This window comes from Muscardinus avellanarius (genome assembly GCF_963383645.1).
Source record: "Muscardinus avellanarius genome assembly, chromosome: 3".
Classification (NCBI taxonomy): Eukaryota; Metazoa; Chordata; class Mammalia; order Rodentia; family Gliridae; genus Muscardinus; species Muscardinus avellanarius.
In genome coordinates this window covers 111,350,466-111,369,659 of record NC_137788.1, presented here as the reverse complement: position 1 = coordinate 111,369,659, position 19,194 = coordinate 111,350,466, and the positions used below count along the sequence as shown (strand labels likewise).

Here is a 19,194-nt window from a genome sequence, read left to right as displayed (position 1 = left end):
TAAAAATAGATAAGTAAAGTCTTGGTCTTTGATGAGACTCTTTTAGAAACAGAAAGCTTTAACCACCATGACCAAGGAAAATCAGAGGGACGCATTGAATATTAGAAATAAGATGGGGAAGCCGGGCGTGGTGGCGCACGCTTGTGATCCCAGCACTTGGGAGGCTGAGACAGGAGGATCGCATGGGTTCGAAGCCAGCCTCAGCTACTTAGTGAGGCTCTAGGCAGCTTAGTGAGACCCTGTTTCCAAATAAAATATAAAAAAGGTCTGGGCGTATAGCCCGGAGGTAGAAAGCCTCTGGGTTCCCCCCACCAGTACCACCAAAAAAAAAAAAAAAAAGAAAGAAAGAAAGAATGAACTGAGATGGGGAAACAGAATACAGGAACAGATCAACAAAATGCTAAAAAAGGCATTCCTTGGGCAATTTTATACTGATCTATTTGAAAAATAATATAAAGTGACATATTTCCAGGAGATATAGATGTAATCACTTTGAAGAATACATATACATTTATATTCTCTCTCTCTCTCTCTCTCTCTCTATATATATATATATATATATATATATATAGTATAGATATATAGATATAGATATATTTCTTCCTGGCCTAATTATATGTGTAATATACATATGTAATAATTTATATAACAGTTTCTCTCTATATGTCCATATGTATATGCACATATATATTATATATTTCTCTTCCTGGTCTAATTACACATAAAATTTACTAGGATAATAACCCTAAAAGTAGAAATGGCAGTAGTAGAAGTTATTTGAGAATCAGGGCACAGGAAGGTGTGAAATCTCCCCAGCATCTAAGGAGGTTGCTAATTGCAAACCTTGGGTACCAAAAATAGATGAAGTGGGAAGAGATGATTATCAGCCAGTAATAGATAAATGAAAAAAATAGCAAATTGAATTCAACAGTGCATAAAAAGACCAATGGGGGTTAGTCTTAAAAACCTAGGAATGCACCAACATTAGAAAAAAAAATCTATTAATGTAATTCACTTCCTAACCAATTAAGGAATAAAAAGCCTGTAATTATATCAATGGATACAGAAGAGGAGCTAGCTAAACACTGAACGTCCCATTCATGGTAAGTTTTCAAACAAGTGCGGATAGAAGGGAACGCTTTCTTCTGATAAGGAGCATCCGCCAGGGCTCAGTGGCAAATACCACAGTTACGGTGATGAAATGTCAGTCGTCTCCAACTGAGCATCTGGGGGGGGAAACCCACAACAATGCCTCCGTAGCTGCTTGAGTCAGTATTAGAGTTTACGACCAGTTGCAGTCAGTCAAAATAAATGAGAGATACAGGAACTAGACAGGGAAAGCAGAGCGGCCAGTGTCCCGATGAGCTAGTCATCAGTACATCTCCTCCATTTTCAGAAAAATAGCTCCATCCACCCCGGAGGTTTCAGTTTTTCTCAGACTGAGCCCGTCTTACTCCAGCTAAACATGTGTCCGATGGTAGTCATATTTAAAATCAGTCCTTTTGCAGACTAAGACTTGAGAGCCAGGGTTTCCTCTGGATTCCCACTACATTCTATGTTGTTTCCTACCCCTCCTTCCCTCCCTCCCTTCCTTCCTTCTTTTCTTTTTCCTCTTTCTTTTTCTTTGTGAGGTACTAGGGTCTGAGCCCAGGGGCAGCCTACCTCTGACCCACACTCCCAGCCCTATATTGTTTGGTAATCACTTCTCACCCAGTTGCTGAGAATCTCTTTATGTGGCTGAGGCTAGCCTCGAACCTGCGATCCTCCTGTCGCAGCGTTCCAAGTACTGGTATTACGGATGTGTACCACTGCATCCGAGAATGATCCTTCCCCCTTTAAAATGATGGCAGAAGGGTGATTTGGTTTTGGACCTTGGGACATAGAAAATATTAATAATACAGTGACCACGTTAAGGGGTTTGATGGGGAGAAAGTTATTGCCAGAAGAACTGAGAATTGTCAGAATGCCTCGGTTCTTATTTTTCTGTCTTGTTTGCAGTCTTACTAGCTATCTCTTCTGTAAATGAACGCACAACCCAAGGGCTGGTCTGGCCTTTTTTCCCACTGCAGCGTTGGGCTTATCGGTCACAGCTGCGTCTCCTGTTTTTGCTGTTCTATATAGCCAGTGGCAGGGAGGTAAAAGTTAAGATGTCAGACGTGTGTGTATACTCAAGATGGACGGCAGAAACATATCAGAAAAGACGCATGTGCCATAGCGAGGGCAGATTTGGGGTGCTTTCTTCCTCTCAATGGTGGTGGCTCTATCAGCTCATTAAGATGTCCAACACCCTGCTTGTCTCTAATATCAAAGGACTACATATTTATTTATTTTTATTTATTTATTTATTTTTGCAGGTCTGGTGATGGAACCCAGGGGCATTCGACCTCCGAGCTACACCCCCTGCCTTATATTTTATTCTTATTTTGAAACCGGGTCTCACTGAGTTGCAAAGGGCCTCACTAAGTAGCCGAGGCTGTCCGCGAACCACGATCCTTCAGTCTCAGCCTCCCGAACGCTGGGATGACAAGCGTGCACCACTACGCGCTGCTAGGACTACATATTTAAATAAAGCTAGCCTCAGCTACTTAGTGAGGCCCTCTGCAACTCAGTGAGACCCTGTTTCAAAAAAAATAAAGACTAAAAAATAGGGCTGGGGTGTAGCTCGGAGGTAGAATGCCCCTGGGTTCCATCCCCAATACTGCAAATAAATAAATTAATTAATTAATTAATAATAAAGCTACCAGAAAAACTGTGAAAAAGGGACTGTCAACAATCAAGGCTCAAGAGTAACTGATTATCAAGGTCTTGCGAAGACCTGCTTCCCATCTGACACCTTTCTTTGGCTGCTCCCGCCAGGATTGCAAACTAATAGGGTTAGTTACTGGCTGTTCTGAAGCAGTGATAAATACTCTGTGTATTTCTCTCTCAGCAGTGGGACTGCGGCTTTTAATGGCTCCTGAGCCTTAGTATTTTCAGTTTCTCTTGAGTAAATGTTTGAGGACCTTGAAGGAGATTATGCGGAATGAACTGACCCCTGGGCTGCTGGCTCCCGGCTCATCCGCCTCGCCAGTTTCCTGGGCTTGTCAAACACACTCCTATCAGCTGTCTTGCCTTCAAATCTCCATTGAATACTGGAACTTAGAAAGGGCCTTTCTCGCTTTTTCTTGAGTCTCTAAGAGGAAGGCTTGAAGAACCGGGGCCAAGCAGGGCTGATGGTGCACTCTTGTCATCCCGGCATTCAGGAGGCTGAGACCGGAGGATCGTGGTTCCCCTCCAGCCTCAGCTACTTAGTGAGGCCCTTTGCAAAGGAGTGAGACCCTGTTTCAAAATAAAGAATCAAAAATAGGGCTGGGGGTATAGCTCAGAGGTAGAATGCCCCTGGATTCCACCCCCAGTACTTAAAAAAAAAAATACTGGGCCAGAACTAGACATTTCTGGAGCCAAGGTCCCAGGGGATCTGATAGATTCGATGTCTCCTTCTCTTTCCTCCCCCTGAAGACCTGCCTGGGACTGGTGTAGTGGAAGGGACGGGCGCTGGCTCCATTCACTACAGAGGACAGGAAAGAAGGGCGGGCTGCAGGAAAACTGCCCTGTCCAAGGAAAACTTCCTTCTGTCCTGGCTCATGGAAGATGGCCTCAGTGTTTTCTAAGTAATACGCACTAGTGTCCAGATGCCGCAAGCGGAAAGTGTGGCGTGCGGTATAGAAGTGGTTTGTGCATCTGCTACTATGGCCCACGTGCCCAGCAGTGAGTGTCAGCTGAGGGAATTGATGAGTGAGAGAATCACTGTCTCTAGAATATTTGAATTAGAAAGGACCGCAAGCTCTCGGGACAGTGAGACCCTGCAGGGTGAGTTTCTTGACGAATAAACTGAATCCTTAGCCGGGCGTGGTAGCGCACGCTTGTAATCCCCGCGCTTGGGAGGTGGAGACAGGAGGATCGCGCAAGTTCAGAGCCAGCCTCGCTGGCTTAAGAGACCCTGTTTCCAAATAAAACTATAAAATAGGTCTGGGAGTGTAGCCCGGAGGTAGAAGGGTTTCCAGGAACCCCTACTGTTGTAGGATAGAAGGAATAAGTAGATAGAAAGGAGACAGACAAGAAGGAAAAGTAAAAATATAACTTTGATATAAGAACCTGGAGCTGAAGTGCTTCAGCCTCTAGTCCACAAACCACTTCTCTTTCCCAGGCCTGACTCTACCATAAATTCTTGGGAAACCTGTAGCTCCTAGAGTTAACAATATTTCCGAGAAAACCTATAATTTAGGATATCCCAGCTTATCCGTCAATCAACTAATGAGGACCCCAATCAACCCAAGATCATCCACCCAAAGGCTGACCAGACCACAGACCATCAGGAAGCGCCTCGGGACCACTGGACTGAGCTCATCCACCCTAAGGCTGCCAGACCACCTGCCCACCATAAACCGCCTTGGGACTACCGGACCGAGCTCATCCTCACATACCTTCTCTGGCCCACCCCTCACGAAAGTCCCCTATAAGGAGAGAACCCTGAACTCCCCAAAATGCCTTCCTCATCTTGAGGGGCCCGCATTCTCTCTTGAATGTGTATTTCCTCCCCTTTCCCCAATAAACCTCTGTCCATGTCTCTAACTGGCGCGTGCTGAAATTCTTTTCTGTCACGTTAGCCAAGGACCCTGCAGACCCCCGAGTTCCTGAGCCGAGAACTCACCCCAACATCTTTGGCACCCCAACAGTATCACCAAAAACAAAAACAAAAACAAAAAACAAAACTGAATCCTTAAACGAGGTTGGGTTTGGAGGCTGGGTTTTGGAGGCTGTATATGATGGCGAGGTCCTCTTTATCCCTGGGCAGGGTGGGATTGTCCCCACAGAAAGGTCTTGTTCCTCCGGAAAAGCCCAAGACTCTCTAAATTCTACTTCTGCGTTTGGGCTGATGAGTCTCTTTCTAATGAGATCCCCAGACATCGGGGTATTGGCATCTTGTAGCTGCTGCCTTGGGGACCGTCACTGTGGCTTAGACAGAGGAACCCTAGAGTCCTGGGGCAGGGGGGAATAGAATGGCATTCTCTGGCAAACTGAGATACAGATTTAAAAGAAATAGGGCTCTGGGGAGGTGGGCCAGAGCCCAGGCTGACGTGTGTATGTTTCCTGCCCCATCTGACTAATGAGGGCAAACAGATAACTGAGAGACCCTGGAGGGTGCCTTGCTGCTCTTCTGGCTTGGTCTTCTCTTTCACAGAGTCTCTTTACTGCCTGCCGCAGCACAGGAGAGTCCTGGAGACAGTTGCTGTGCCTCGCTGTCCCGCATCCTCCATGAGCCCGGCCTGCCAGGAAGGTAAAGTCCCCCCTCGCCACGCGGTGAAGGAAGCCAGGATTCTCTGCCACTGAACGTGGCCTATAAGCTTTGTCTCCCAGGATACAGCTCTTCCTCTGTCTTTTCTGCCTTGAGAATGTTTTTGAGCAGAGCTATTTGAGGGCACAGCTGTGCCACAAAACTTAGAAACCGGACAGCATAAGAAAAAGGGAATGAAATCGGGCATGGTGGCGCACGCTTGTCATCCCAGCATTTGGGAGGCTGAGCTGGGAGGTTGCAGTTCGAGGACAGCCTCAGCTACTACTTAGTGAGGCCCTTTGCAGCTCAGTGAGACCCTGTTTCAAAATAAAGACTAAAAAATAGGGCTGGGGGTGTAGGTCAGAGGTAGAATGCTCCTGGGTTCCATACCTAGTAGCGCAAATGAATACATAAATAAATAAAAATAATAAATAAGTAAATAATGGAATGAAATCAGGCTGAAAAGGCCGCTCACCTTAGCCACTCTCAGCCAGATTCCCAAGGACTTTGTTGGCCAGTGTAGCCCAGAATATCATCTTCCTGGGGTCACACTGAGGGAGTGAAGAGACCTGGAATCAGCTAGCCCTGTCTCCACCACCCCTCTCACACTCTTAATATATGGGGCTCTGAGGCCAGCTACTTTCCTATCTTCATATGGAAAAGGGCGTTTTCTCTGAGCAGAGAAGACTCTGCTATTTCTTCCTTTTCCTGTCCCATATCTTACCTGGAAGCCAGGGAGACATTATTCCGTGAGTGACTGACAGATCTCAGTGTCCTTGGGCTTAGAGATGCTTGCAGGCATCTGTGGGCTGGGGAGAATGGACATAGCTTACGCAGGCCAGCTGACACCAGGCCCTTCCCAATCCTTGGGATTCCCTCCGTGAACATTGTCTTTCCTCCTGGTCTCCAGAGGGTGGAAATACTCCCTCTAACTGCAAGCTGCCACCTCCGTACTCGCTGGATGAAGATCATCTTTTTTTTTAAGAAATGTGCTCACCTCACTCATATCGGACTCCGATAGGTATGGGCTCAGCCTTTTTTCTTTTTTCTTTTTGTTTTTGTGGTGTTGGGGATGGAATCCAGGGGCATTCTACCCTGCCCGATTTTTTTTATTCTTTATTTTGAAACAGGGCCTCACTAAATTGCAAAGGGCCTCACTAAGTAGTTGAGGCTGGCCGCGAACCTGCGATCCTCCTGTCTCAGCCTCCCAAGTACTGGGATTACAAGCGTGCCCACCACGCCACCCCCTCCCCCCTGCAGCCTTCTTCTTACAGGTAAGAAAATCCTGAGGCCCAGAAGAGAGAGGAAAAGCGCCAGGGCTATGGGTTAAGTCATTGGAGGTGGGAGAGACTGGATTCCAGACCCCACCACACCCCATCCCTATGCATATTGCATATCAGAATCTAGAGTTGATGAGTGATGGATGTAGAAATCTGCAGCTCAGTGAGACCCTGTTTCAAAAAACAAAAAGACTAGCTGGGCATGGTGGCGCACGCTTGTAATTCCAGATCTTGGGAGGATGAGACAGGAGTATCTCACAGGTTCAAAGCCAGCTTCAGCTACTCAGTGAGGCTCTCAGCAACTTAGTGAGACCCTGTTTCCAAATAAAATATAAAATAGGTCTGGGAGTATATCCCAGAGGTAGAAAAACCCCTGGGTCCCACCCTCAGTACCACAAAAAGGAAAAAAGAAAAAAGAAAAAGACTAAAAAATAAGACCGGGGGTGTAACTCAGAGGTAGAATGCCCCTGGGTTCCATCCCAAGTACTGAAAAAAAAAGAAAAAAGAAAACGAAAGAAGTAGACTGTCCAGTGGACAGAATTTGGAGAAATTAATCATAATTATTAATAAACATGAAAAAGAGATTTTGTGTGTGTGTGTGTGTGTGTGTGTGTCTGTCTGTCTGTCTTTCTGACTGTCTGTCTGTCTGTCTGTCTGTCTGTCTGTCTGTCTGTCTGTCTGAGCTCTTACCAGAAGATCCCAGCATGTGATGATAAGACGGGACAGAGCAGAAGCTGGTGAACTGTTTTCCCATATGGAGAACATACCAGGCAGCACATGGTCCCCATGGAAACACTGCGCAGCTATTCCCTCTTCTATAGGTGAGAGGATGGAGACAAGGGAAGAGAACCGCAAACGGCTTTCTGTTTACACCGGGGTTAAAGCCGGAGGTTTCTAAACGCTTAAATATTTTGTGGTGGTGGCTGTTGTTGATCGTTGCTGTCTTACAGTTAGAGTTTCAAAGATTCAGAGCTTTCTATCGTGCTTAATTAGAAATTAGAAAGCAGGAACAGAAACTGCCTCCACCGGGGAGGGAGAGGAAGTTTTGAAAACCAGGGATGTCGGGGAGCTGAGTCTGGAAAGGGAACTGCCTCTGGACCCCAGAGAGTTCTGGGCCCACACACTGGACTTTTCTCAAGGAAAAAAAACAAAGAAACCACCATCACCACCACCACCAACAACAACAACAAAGCCGTGTCTCCTCTCACCGCCTATTGCAGATAATAAGACATTTGCATTTAACGCTGAGAGAAGACAGTGCTTTGTGTCATGGCTGTCCAAAAGGAAGCCCCTTGGGCCAGAGCTGAAGCTGGTCTTGTCCCCCAAGGAGGGTTTGTCATTATACATCATGTTGGGATTTACCCTGATAGTAACACTTGTGTACACCTCTTGGAGTGATTTCATGTGGGTCCCACCCCCTCCTCCCTCTCCAAATGAGTTTCCTAGAGAACCAGGGCTGTGTGCCACCTTCCCTCCTGCTCCCACCCCATCCCCATCCCAAGGCCCTGAGGACCTTGACTTGAGGGCTCTTTGAGAGCTCTTGGACAGTATAAAATCCAGGGGCCTTCTGCCATCAGGTGACACTCCCAGACCTGTTTTATATTTAATTTGGAAATAGGGTCTCACTAAGTTGCTGAGAGTCCAATTAAGTAGCTGAGGCTGGCTTCAAACCTACGCGATCCTCCTGTCTCAGCTGAGATTGCCTCAGCTCCCAAGCTGGGATTCCAAGCCTGTGCCACCATGCCTGGCTTAGAGCTACACCCTTTTTGTTTTTATTTATTTACTTATTTACTTTTCCTGATACAGGGAATGGATCCCAGGGTCACTCTATCACTGACTACATCCCCAGCTCTTTTTATTTAGTTTTTCCTTTTGAGACAGGGCTTCACTAAGTTGCCTGGGGTGGCCTTGAACTTGTGCCCCTCCTGATTCAGCTTCCTATATTCCTCTGCGGCCCGCAAGGAGCCACCTCTTACTGCCCGTGACTGATTACCCAGCTCCAGCCCACTGCTTCCAACCTGGACTCTCAACCTCCCTAATTCCTCTCTCCTTTTCAGCCCCAGACTCTCCTCAATGCCCAGGCCCAACCTCACCGCCGTGACAGAGTTCACCTTGGAAGGCTTCTCGAGTTTTGAGTGGCGTCACAGACTCGCCCTCTTTGTGACCTTTCTGGCGCTGTACGCGCTGACATTGGCCAGCAACGCTGTCATCCTGACTGTCATCTACCTTGGCCGCCAGCTCCACACCCCCATGTACTTCTTCCTCAGTGTTCTGTCTGTTTCGGAGACCTGTTACACGGTGGTCATCATCCCCCGCATGCTGTCCGGTCTCCTTGTCCCCAAGCAAGCCATCTCCATTTCTGGCTGCGCCACCCAGCTCTTCTTCTATCTCACCTTTGGCATCAACAACTGCTTCCTGCTCACGGCCATGGGGTACGACCGCTACGTGGCCATCTGCAAGCCCCTGAGGTACACGGTCATCATGGGCAGAAGGGCGTGTGTGCAATTGGCCGGCGGGTGCTGGGCCATCGGCCTGAGCACGGCGATCATTCAGGTCTCTTCCATCTTCAGCCTGCCTTTCTGTGACGCCAGCGTCGTCTCCCACTTCTTCTGTGACATCCGGCCCCTGATGAAGCTGGCCTGTGCCGATACCACCATCAAAGAGCTCGTCACCCTGCTCATCAGTCTCTGCGTCCTGGTCCTGCCCATGCTCCTGATCTTCTTCTCCTACATCTTGATTGTTACCACCATCCTTAAGATGGCATCCGCCGAGGGCCGGAAGAAAGCCTTCGCCACCTGCGCCTCCCACCTCACCGTGGTCATCGTCCACTACGGCTGCACTGCCTTCATCTACCTGAAGCCAAAGTCTCAGAACTCCCTGCAGGACAGGCTCATCTCGGTGACTTACACCGTCATCACGCCGCTGCTGAACCCTGTGGTCTACACTCTGAGGAATAAAGACGTTAAAGATGCCTTGCTCGGGGCTTTGGGCAGAAAGCCCCTTTCTTAGGTGCTGGTTGGCCTTAGATGAAAAAAAGAAGGGAAACAATTTTATTTTATTTTTTGGTGGTGGTACTGGGGTTCCTGGAAACCCGTCTACCTCTGGGCTACATTCCCAGACCTATTTTTTATATTTTTATTTGGAAACAGGGTCTCTTAAGCCAGCGCGGCTGGCTTCGAACATGCGTGATCCTCCTGTCTCCGCCTCCCAAGCGCGGGGATTACAAGCGTGCCCCACCACGCCTGGCAGGAAACAAATTTTTTTATTATTTTTTTTGCAGTACTGGGGATGGGACCCAGGGGCATTCTACCTTTGAGCTACACCCCCAACCCTAGTTTTTATTCTTTATTTTGAAACAGGGTCTCACTGAGTTGCAAAGGGTCTCAGTAAGGAGTTGAGGCTGTTTACAAACCCTGATCCTCCTGTCTCAGCCTCCCGAATGCTGGGATTACAAGCGTGCGCCACCAGGCCCAGCTCAGAAGGAAAACTACTAATGAACGAAGAGCTGGTTAGACTTGCCAAGCTGGACAGACGGGCTGTCCAAGCTTGAGCATCGTGGACTAGGATAAAGCACATCTGGGCAGCGAACGCCAAGGTGAAACATCATTTCTGTTTTTCTTGACGAAGGTCTGGCAGGAAAGGTGGTGAGGACATGTCACGTAATATTCCAGGAACTAATGTAAGTGGCATTTGTCCTCAGCATGAAATCAGGGCACTGATTCATGGATTCATAAAATGACAGGTTCTCCATGGTTTGTGAATGGCACTTCCCAGCCGAACTACACCACAGTTACCAAAAAACCCATCACCATGTGTGTGAACACTACACAGCTGTCATGCCCAAGCTCTGACAGCCACTTTACAAGCTAGCTAACAGGTCTGAGTTTTAAGAGCTTGAGGAAAAAGACACATAAAAATATCCTCCTTCCTACTTGAGGATTGCAAAGGAAGAGCCCCCGTTTTTTTTTTTTTTTAATACCCGCCCAATCCCTGTTGCCCAGACACTCTGGGTGGTACAGTGAACTGGCCTGACATCTTGCCAAGTCCCCTCTGCTGGACTGGGACCCTGTTCTCTCTCAGCTGGCAAGAATGTAGAGATGCTAACTGCTCATAGCTTCCCTCTTCTCTGAAGGATTGTTGGTTAAAAAGGATATGAAGTGCTACATACCCCATCTTTTTTTTTTTTTTTTTTTTTTTTTTTTTGCGGTACAGGGGATGGAACCCAGGGGCATTCTACCTCCGAGCTACACCCCCAGCTCTATTTTTTTATTCTTTATTTTGAAAAAGGGTCTCACTGAGTTGCAGAGGGCCTCACTAAGTAGCTGAGGCTGTCCGTGAACTGCGATCCTCAGGTCTCAGCCTCCCGAATGCTGGGATGACAAGCGTGCGCCACCACGCCTGACTGCTTTTGCTATTTTAAAACTCTCAGGCTACTTGTTCCCCTTTCATAGGTCTGGCGTTGGCACACAGCATCCGAGGCAGCAGGCATCATTTTAAGTACTTTATTTTTATAATCCCCACCACAAATCTGAGAGGGAGTGTATTTTCTCATTTTACAGGCAAGAACACTGAGACCTGAACAGATTAAATAAATTCCTCGAGGCCACATAGTTTGTAAGCGACAGAATCTGGACTTAAACACAACCAATTCAGCCCAGAGTCAGTGCACAGTGATCATTTTAACAAGTTCTCTCCTTCACAACAACTAAACTCTACAACTGGGAGAAGAACTTTGCCCAAACTGGGATTTATATATCTCTCAAATCTTATCAGGGATGTTCATGGATATTGGAAATCATTCTGGACATTCAGAAATTTTGTATTGTAGGATGCTTTTATTACTTAAATATTTGGGTCCATCCTTTCTCCCCTATGGCAAATAACAGAAAAAAGAAAAAAAGGGATTCCAAAGCAGGCCACTGGGTAATGATAGGGCTCAGGATCCATCAGATTTGGGATCTACCAGATTTGGGAATCTATCAGATTCAGGATCTGTCAGATTCGGGAATCTATCAAATTCCTCACTTATGTATTTACCCTCTTTTCCAGGGTTGTTGTTCATCTTAATTTCCTCCAATAAACAGAGTAGGAAATACTAAAGTGGTGTGATATTGCACACACGAGGGCTTGGGACCCAGAGGGACGTGCGCCCCAACCGTAGGTGCACCATTATACATGTCTGTCCTCGGAAAAGGCTTTTGTCTCCTGTCTGCACAGTCAACTGATGATACCAAACTCTCAGGGTTACTGTGAGGTTACTTTTATTTCATGCTCTGAAATAAAAGCGTCTGGTTCATGGGAAACAGTGATAGGTATTAGTTACTACTGCTACTACTACTACCAATACTACTACTAAACACACACACACACACGCACGCACGCACGTATACACTACTCTAGGTCACTCTGAGGTCAACATTAAGTTACCCTTGGCCCAGTCTTAATGGAAGAGCCCTCTTTTTAAAAACAAGGTAGATCGAAGGGGTAAAGGTGTCTTTTCTCAGGATTGTACAAATGGGCTTGTCCTGTGGCCTCTAACCCATGTTTCTTTAAAGGGGAATTGATTCTCTCAGGGGATCTTCCAAGAATCACGTCCAGGATATACCTGCCGGGTGTTAATAAACCATCAGCCACCCACCTGCATTTCTCCTCCTGATTCCGTTTCTGTGTTCCCCTCACCGCCAGCTTGCCAAATATTTCTCTCAGCCCCATCCCCTCTCTCTACTGGTTTCCACAGAATCACTGCAAGGAGTCCCAGGATCGCTGTATATAGCAATCTTCATAAATAAACAATAAATAAGTTCTTTAAAAAACCATGTGCCACGGTTCCTGAGGTGACTTGAATTCCAGTGAAAGCAATGATGACCGCATTTACCATCCTATTTTTTCAGAATTCACCTTTCCCTATCAATAGGTCAAGATGGTACAATTATCTTTTGCTCCTATTGATGCCTTATAATTATGCGTTATAGCCAGAGACAAAGTGATCCAGACATACACGCACTTGGTGTTGCGTCCCAACTGGTTTTAAGTCAGAGATCCACGAAATATTTTGAAATTAAAAAAGAATATTTTATGCCCAGAAAGGTTGGACTTTCCATACCTACTTAAAAGGAAGAAGGTAGAAGACACTACAGGGATAAATGTCACTTCAGGAGCCTCCGTTAAATCCGACATAGGCCTTATTCAAGGCCCAGAAAGCCACCCACTGGTGATCGCAAAGCATCATGGGGTGGTCTAGCCCTGAGATCCTTAACTAAAAACCATGAATTAGCTCTAAGAACCACCCGGAACATAACTCCTGCATCCCCTGCAGGATCTCCGGGGCTGTTTTGCCACCATCTTTCTATATAGTTTATTGAGTTCCACCACTAAATCCCAATATACTCACCGCTGATAGCAGAGCGGGCTTCTCATCCATCTCTCATGTATAATTTACAATAACACCTCCAACTTCATAGGGGCATTGGGAGGATTAAGTGAGACAGAAACCTATGAAAATATCCAGTAGATTTCATCCTCTGCTAAAGCTAGATAACCTCTCCTTTCCACCAGGTATCTCATTTTATACCATCAACCCAGTTACCCCTTTCCCAAAATCTTTTTTTTTTTCTGATTGTCCCAAAGCAACAACATCATAAAGGATGGATCCGTTTTGCCCAACTCGGCGCCTTCCCTGGTGAGCGCCCATAGCCATCAATCACATCTACTGATGGGCCAGTAATATAGAAATAATTTCGTTTGATTCATCTGTTACAATAGGCGGCTATTTTGCAAATAGTCAGGGAGTTGACGTACGTGATTTTAAGGGCGAGTTTATGAAACGAGGAGTTTGTGAAATGATTGATTCTCTCCTCTCCATCACTACACGCATTGATTCAGGCACAAGCCCTATCGATTCGCCTCAGATGTCTCTCTCATCTGCTCCTGCTCTGGGGCTATTGCCACCCTTCTGGATCGATCCCAATTATCCTGTTCCATCAGCAGCCAGGCCGGTCTCCCTGCCTATTATCACCAATCTCGAGTCCATTTTCACACCGCCGCCAGATCAATCTACCAAATCTCAGCGCTGGGGATGTCTTTTTCCGGCAAGGAAGGAAAATCAGCAGGTAGGAAGGAAGAGGGCACGGTGCGAAAGAAGGTCGTTTTCCCTGAAGAGGCTGACTGCCGAAGAGCTTTGAAGACGGTGACTGGAAGGGACAAGCGGGGCTCACTGGAGAGGACCCCCAAATACTCTAGAAGGTTTTGCGCCCGCTCTCACTTGCCCCAGCAAGCGTCTCCTCCTGGTTTCATCGACCCGAGTTGACCAGGAGCGGCCTCGTCATGTCTCACCTATGCGTGGCGTTCATCCACCGTGATGTCCGTTCATCGCGATTGTCTATGGAATTTCTCAACGAAACCTTGAGCTCCTTAAAGGAGAGGCCACAGATTCTTGCTCATTTCTTCATGCTCAGTGGGGTCTGGCGCATGCTAATTGTTGGGCACAGATAAGCACCTTGCCTGAGACTAAGAAACTGTGAAGGAAGCAGACAGCTACCTCAAGGGAAGTCTTCTGCGCAAAGTAAATTTGGAGCCGGGTATAAACAGACTGGTAGAAGTTTGTCACGTGGAGAAAGGAAGAAAATTCTGGGTAAAAGAACAATGTTCAAGGCTCATTTCAGTTTTCTAGCCCCAAGAAGAAAACTGATGGGTCTTAAGACCGCACAGTTTCAATCCCGGTTGTCACAAGGAAAATAGGAATGGCCCTTTATAAGACCTTGGTGGATCTGACTACTTTAATCCAACCATTCTTTTTTTTTTTTTTTTTCTTCTTCAGTACTGGGGATGGAACCAGGGGCATTCTACCTCTGAGCTACATCCCCAGCCTTATTTTTTATTCTTTATTTGAAAACAGAGTCTCTGTAAGTTGCAAAGACCTCAAGTAGCTGAGGCTGGCCTCAAACCTGCGATCCTCCTGCCTCAGCCTCCCAGGTACTGGGATTACAAGCGTGCACTATCATGCCCAGCTCCCAACCATTCTTAAGATGGCAAAGTTGCTGCTTGTAGGCAGAAGGGCCTAAGCTTCCCGAGGCCCAACACGGGCTAGCTGTAGACCTGAGTTGCAGAGATTTGGCACTATAGATTTCCAAGGTACATTTGAAGAGAAAAACAAAAACAAAGGGCACACAATCATTCATTGAAACAAGTAAAAACCAGCCGAATAAATAAGTATTTCCTTACTTGGAGCTCCAATTTCTCTCAGAGCACAAACTTCCAGGCTCCCAGAGGGCTAATTTGGGGGGTGAATGAACGAATCCCACACATAACAAGGCCCCGGGGACCTGCTATCTCCATCCTCCCCGCTCCGGGATGGCTCTTGTGGTGTCTTCAGGAAGCAACACCCAGGAGCCCAAGTGGCTGGTCCTTGGAGGGCATCTTCCCTGGCATCAAAGACTTTGGCACACAGAGGGTTTTCAAGACTGCCCGAGTCCTCCGCCCCAGCAATTCCAGTGAGAGCATCTCCCTGGAGCCTGCTCAGCCTCCGCACCATCAAAGTCCAGCACCATCTTGCCCGAACGCCGTGATTAAGGGACGTTCCACTCTTTCCTTCTTGTCTTCTTTCTGTGTCTCAGGACTCAGGTGAGTCGTATTTAGAAAAGGGAAGGTCGTGGACATGCGGAAAAGGAGCCCTTCTACACTGTTGGTGGGATCGCAAATTAGTACAGCCACTCTGGAGAACAGCGTGGAGGTTCTACAAAAGACTGGGAAGGGAACCGCCATACGGCCAGATAGACCACTCTTGGGGATCTTCCCCCAAAAAACAAAATTGAAGAATAATAGAGTGGTCCACGCATATCCATGTTTATAGCAGCGTCATTCACAAAAGCCAAATCACGGAGCCAGCCTAGGTGTCCAGCAACAGATGAACAGATGACCAAGTTATGGGAAATACAAACAACAGAATTTTACTTCACCATAAAGGACAAAATCACGTCAGTTTCAGGAAAATGGATAGGACTGGAGGATATTGTGTTAAGCATGATTATCCAGTCCCAGAAAGTGAAAGGACCTATGTTTACACTCATATGAGGAAGCAAGAGAGAATTGAAAAGCAAAGAGAACCTCAGATAAATGAAGGAGGCACTGGTAGGACAGTGGAAGGGGCCTGGAGAGGGAGACGGAGAGGGGAAGGACTTGAAGGAAACCGCTCCAATAATCCCATGTTCATAGATTAAATTATCAGTGCTACTGTCATCTATGGGGAGGGGGGAGCAGGAAAGGACCCGGAGGATCCAGAAGTGTGCATGTATATTTCTATTCTCCGAGCTTCACTATGATTTATAATTATATGCACCAGTAAAAGAAATGGGGAAGAGGGCCTGTTACCCACAAGGCAACTTTAACTTGTCACAAAGCAGCTCTTACGCAGCTGGGGGAGGGGGCTTTGTAAGGACGTGTCCCTGCCCTTAACTTCTGGGAGGATGCTAGCCACGTGATGGTACCCATTCTCCTACATCCTCCAGATACACAGACTGTGGCCCTATCAGATGATGTTCCAACCCAAGGGTCTGTCAGTGGAGCCCTACTGGAATTTGGGATAGGATGATTCTCCCTTGGAAGGGACCATCACGTTTCCTGTGGGGTATTTAGCAACATGGAGCGCCAGCAGCACCCATGCCCATCATTTTAGGAGTCCACAGCTCTGTCAAGCATCTGGGATTTCATGTAGCGACGCCACCCAGCGCTGGGCTGCTGCCTGGGCTTAGCTCGGAGGTCTCACAGAAGACATATGCCTTTAGCCCACACATTTTAATGCCAAATGATTTTCTCTGTTGGGAGATATTTTCTACCGCAGCTTTACTCTCTTTCAGCATTCCTAGTGCAAATGATTAACAGCTGGCCATCAACTCCCGTTAAATAGATTTTTATAAACTCGAGGAAAGCCAAGGCGTGCCTTCTAACCTTAGTCACTGATGTGATTTACTTTATGTAAAAATTCACTCTCTGAATATGCATAAGCAAATCAGAATATAATTTAAACACCCTCCAAGAGCTTACTGTGTAAAGACACAAAAATGTAAAATATCACATAAACTGGAATGATCTCCATCCTCCAACGCAATTATATAGCCTTATTGTAACTCTCTATCTATCTCTATCTCTCTCTGTGTGTACACACGCACACACGCGCGTGCACAGACACACACACTCAGAGTGCTTTGACTTTGGATGAGAGACGCTTGAATTTGCAGCACCTTTCCTGATACAATTGTTTACCTCTGCCAAGTAGGCGTGAGCCTATTCTCAAAGTCACATTGGCTGTAAATTTGCCCGCGAGTTGAAGAAGTTAGAGATGCGGCCTCGTTTATAACATCTGTGGATCTGTGCCGTGAGCTGTCAGGAGACTTCCATCATCCAGACAGCGGAGGGGGAGAGGCTGGCGGTGTTCAGATGCGCCTTCTCCTTTTCTGAAAACAAGATGAAGCTTTCTGCATTTTCTTTGCCTCGACTTCCTAAAGGATGGGCAAGGGGAGTGATTTGTAGTTTTGAGAGGAGAGAGCTCCAGCCCACCCCTAGGCAACTGCCTCCCAGCATCTAATCCATCCAACATCCCGAGCTCGTGAGAAGTGAGAAGACGTTAAGAGGGCTGTAGAGTGTCTGTGAGGAGAGGTGGGAATGTGGGGCACAGAGCAATCCAGATAAACTCGAGAGCGTCGGAGAATGACAGGATTCTGTTGAGGGCTGCCGACTTGTACTGATCGATGGAGAATAAGAATTACATAACAGGAGAAAAGGGAGAAAGCTTTCCATGTGTGAAGGAGGAGAGCTAGATGGAGGAACTTATACAAGGAGAAAAGAGAGAGTTTGTTTTGAAGATGGATAGGAAATTGCAATTGATGGCCATAAAAATATATATTATAAATATATTTATTTAATCTCATTATATATAATTATATTTATATATATTTATATTTATAAATATACATTGTGTGTGTATATATATATATATTTTTTTTTGGTGGTGCTATATATATTGGTGGTATATATATATATATATATATATATATATATATATTTTTTTTTTTTTTTTTTTTTTTTGGTGGTACTGGGGTTCCTGGAAAACCTTCTATCTACAGGCTACACTCCCAGACCCATTTTATATTTTTATTTGGAAAAAGTGTCTCTTAAGCCAGAGAGGCTGGCTTCAAACCTGCACTATCCTCCTGTCTCCGCCTCCCAAGTGTGGGGATTACAAGCATGCACCACCAAGCCAGGCATATATTACTTATATTTAAGTAAACCCAGGAATGAGCTAGAATCCACTACACAATTTGTCCCCAGATTGAGCTCTGAGAACCAGATTCAGTCAGTTTCCGGAACGGCCCTCAACCGCTTGCCTGGACTTAAGTGACTTCTACCCTTGGACCTTTCAGGCTGGATGGTCACTCAATGAGGAGTGAGAACTACACTCTGGCCACCGAGTTTCTTTTCCAAGACTTCTCCAGCTTCCGTGAGCACCAGCTGACACTCTTTGCCGTGTTCCTGACACTCTACCTCTTAATACTGGCAGGCAACGTCATTACCGTGACCATCATCCGAGCTGGCCGCCACCTGCACACCCCCACGTACTTCTTCCTGAGTATTTGCTATCCACGGCGGAGACTGTATATACCCTGCTCATTCTCCCCCGGATGCTCTTGAGTCTCATAGGCACGAGCAGGTCCATATCATTGGCCGGCTGTGCCACGCAGACGTTCTTCTTTGTAACCTTTGGAATCACCAACTGCTTCCTGCTCACGGCCATGGGTTATGACTGCTACGTGGCCATCTGCAACCCCCTGAGGTACTCAATTATTATGAACAAGAGGGTGTGCGTGCAGTTGGTGTGTGGCGCCTTTAGCATCGGCCTGGCGGTCGCCATTGCACATGTGTCAGCTGTGTTCAGGCTACCCTTCTGTGCCACCCTGGTGGCACACTTCTTCTGTGACATCCGGCCCGTGATGAAGCTCTCCTGCATCGACACCACTGTCAACAAGATCCTGACTTTGATCATCAGTGTGCTGGTGATCCTGATCCCCATGGTCTTGGTCTTCATGTCCTACGTCCTCATCATCTCCGCCATCCTCAGGATCGCCTCTGCTAAGGGCAGGAGGAAGGCCTTCGCCACCTGTGCCTCCCACCTCACCGTGGTCATCGTCCACTACGGCTGCGCCTCCATCGCCTACTTTAAGCCCAAGTCGGAGAACACCAGGGACGAGGACCAGCTGATCTCAGTGACCTACACTGTCATCACCCCCCTCCTGAACCCGGTGGTCTACACCCTGAGGAACAAGGAGGTCGAGGATGCTCTGTGCAGGGCTATCAGCCGAAAATGCTCCTGACAGTTTAGGAAAGATTTTTTTTTTTTTTCGGGGGGAAGGATGCTCTGAATATCCACTGTAGGTGAGAACAGAAGAATAAGAGTCAGCCATGCTTGGCCCCTTGACAACTGCCTCCCAAGCAGCAGCCAAAAAGAAGTGTGGTATCTTGCAAGTGGACATTTGAAAGCTTTACTAAAAGTCCCTGAATGTAGCACAGATACCAGTGTGTGAAAAAATACATAAAGAAAGATAAGATTTA

The 19,194-nt window shown here is 46.8% G+C and overlaps 2 protein-coding genes across 2 annotated transcripts in view; both read left to right on the top strand.

Annotated features, from left to right (window-relative positions):
* Positions 1 to 18,956, top strand: part of LOC308260234 (uncharacterized protein) — a gene marked incomplete at both ends in the record, with an annotated part of 33,837 nt that extends 14,881 nt beyond the window's left edge. The window contains 7 exon segments of the mRNA XM_080691544.1: positions 5,222 to 5,317; positions 10,222 to 10,273; positions 13,222 to 13,273; positions 13,357 to 13,703; positions 14,966 to 15,213; positions 18,009 to 18,216; positions 18,219 to 18,956. Coding sequence (XP_080547670.1) covers positions 5,222 to 5,317; positions 10,222 to 10,273; positions 13,222 to 13,273; positions 13,357 to 13,703; positions 14,966 to 15,213; positions 18,009 to 18,216; positions 18,219 to 18,956 — 1,741 coding nt within the window.
* On the top strand, positions 8,668 to 9,603 carry LOC308260747 (olfactory receptor 10J4-like; the record flags this gene model as incomplete). The annotated part of the gene is made up of 1 exon (XM_080692244.1): positions 8,668 to 9,603. The coding sequence occupies one exon, from the start codon at positions 8,668 to 8,670 to the stop codon at positions 9,601 to 9,603; it is 936 nt and encodes a 311-aa protein (XP_080548370.1).
* Positions 18,957 to 19,194: the final 238 nt, after the last annotated feature.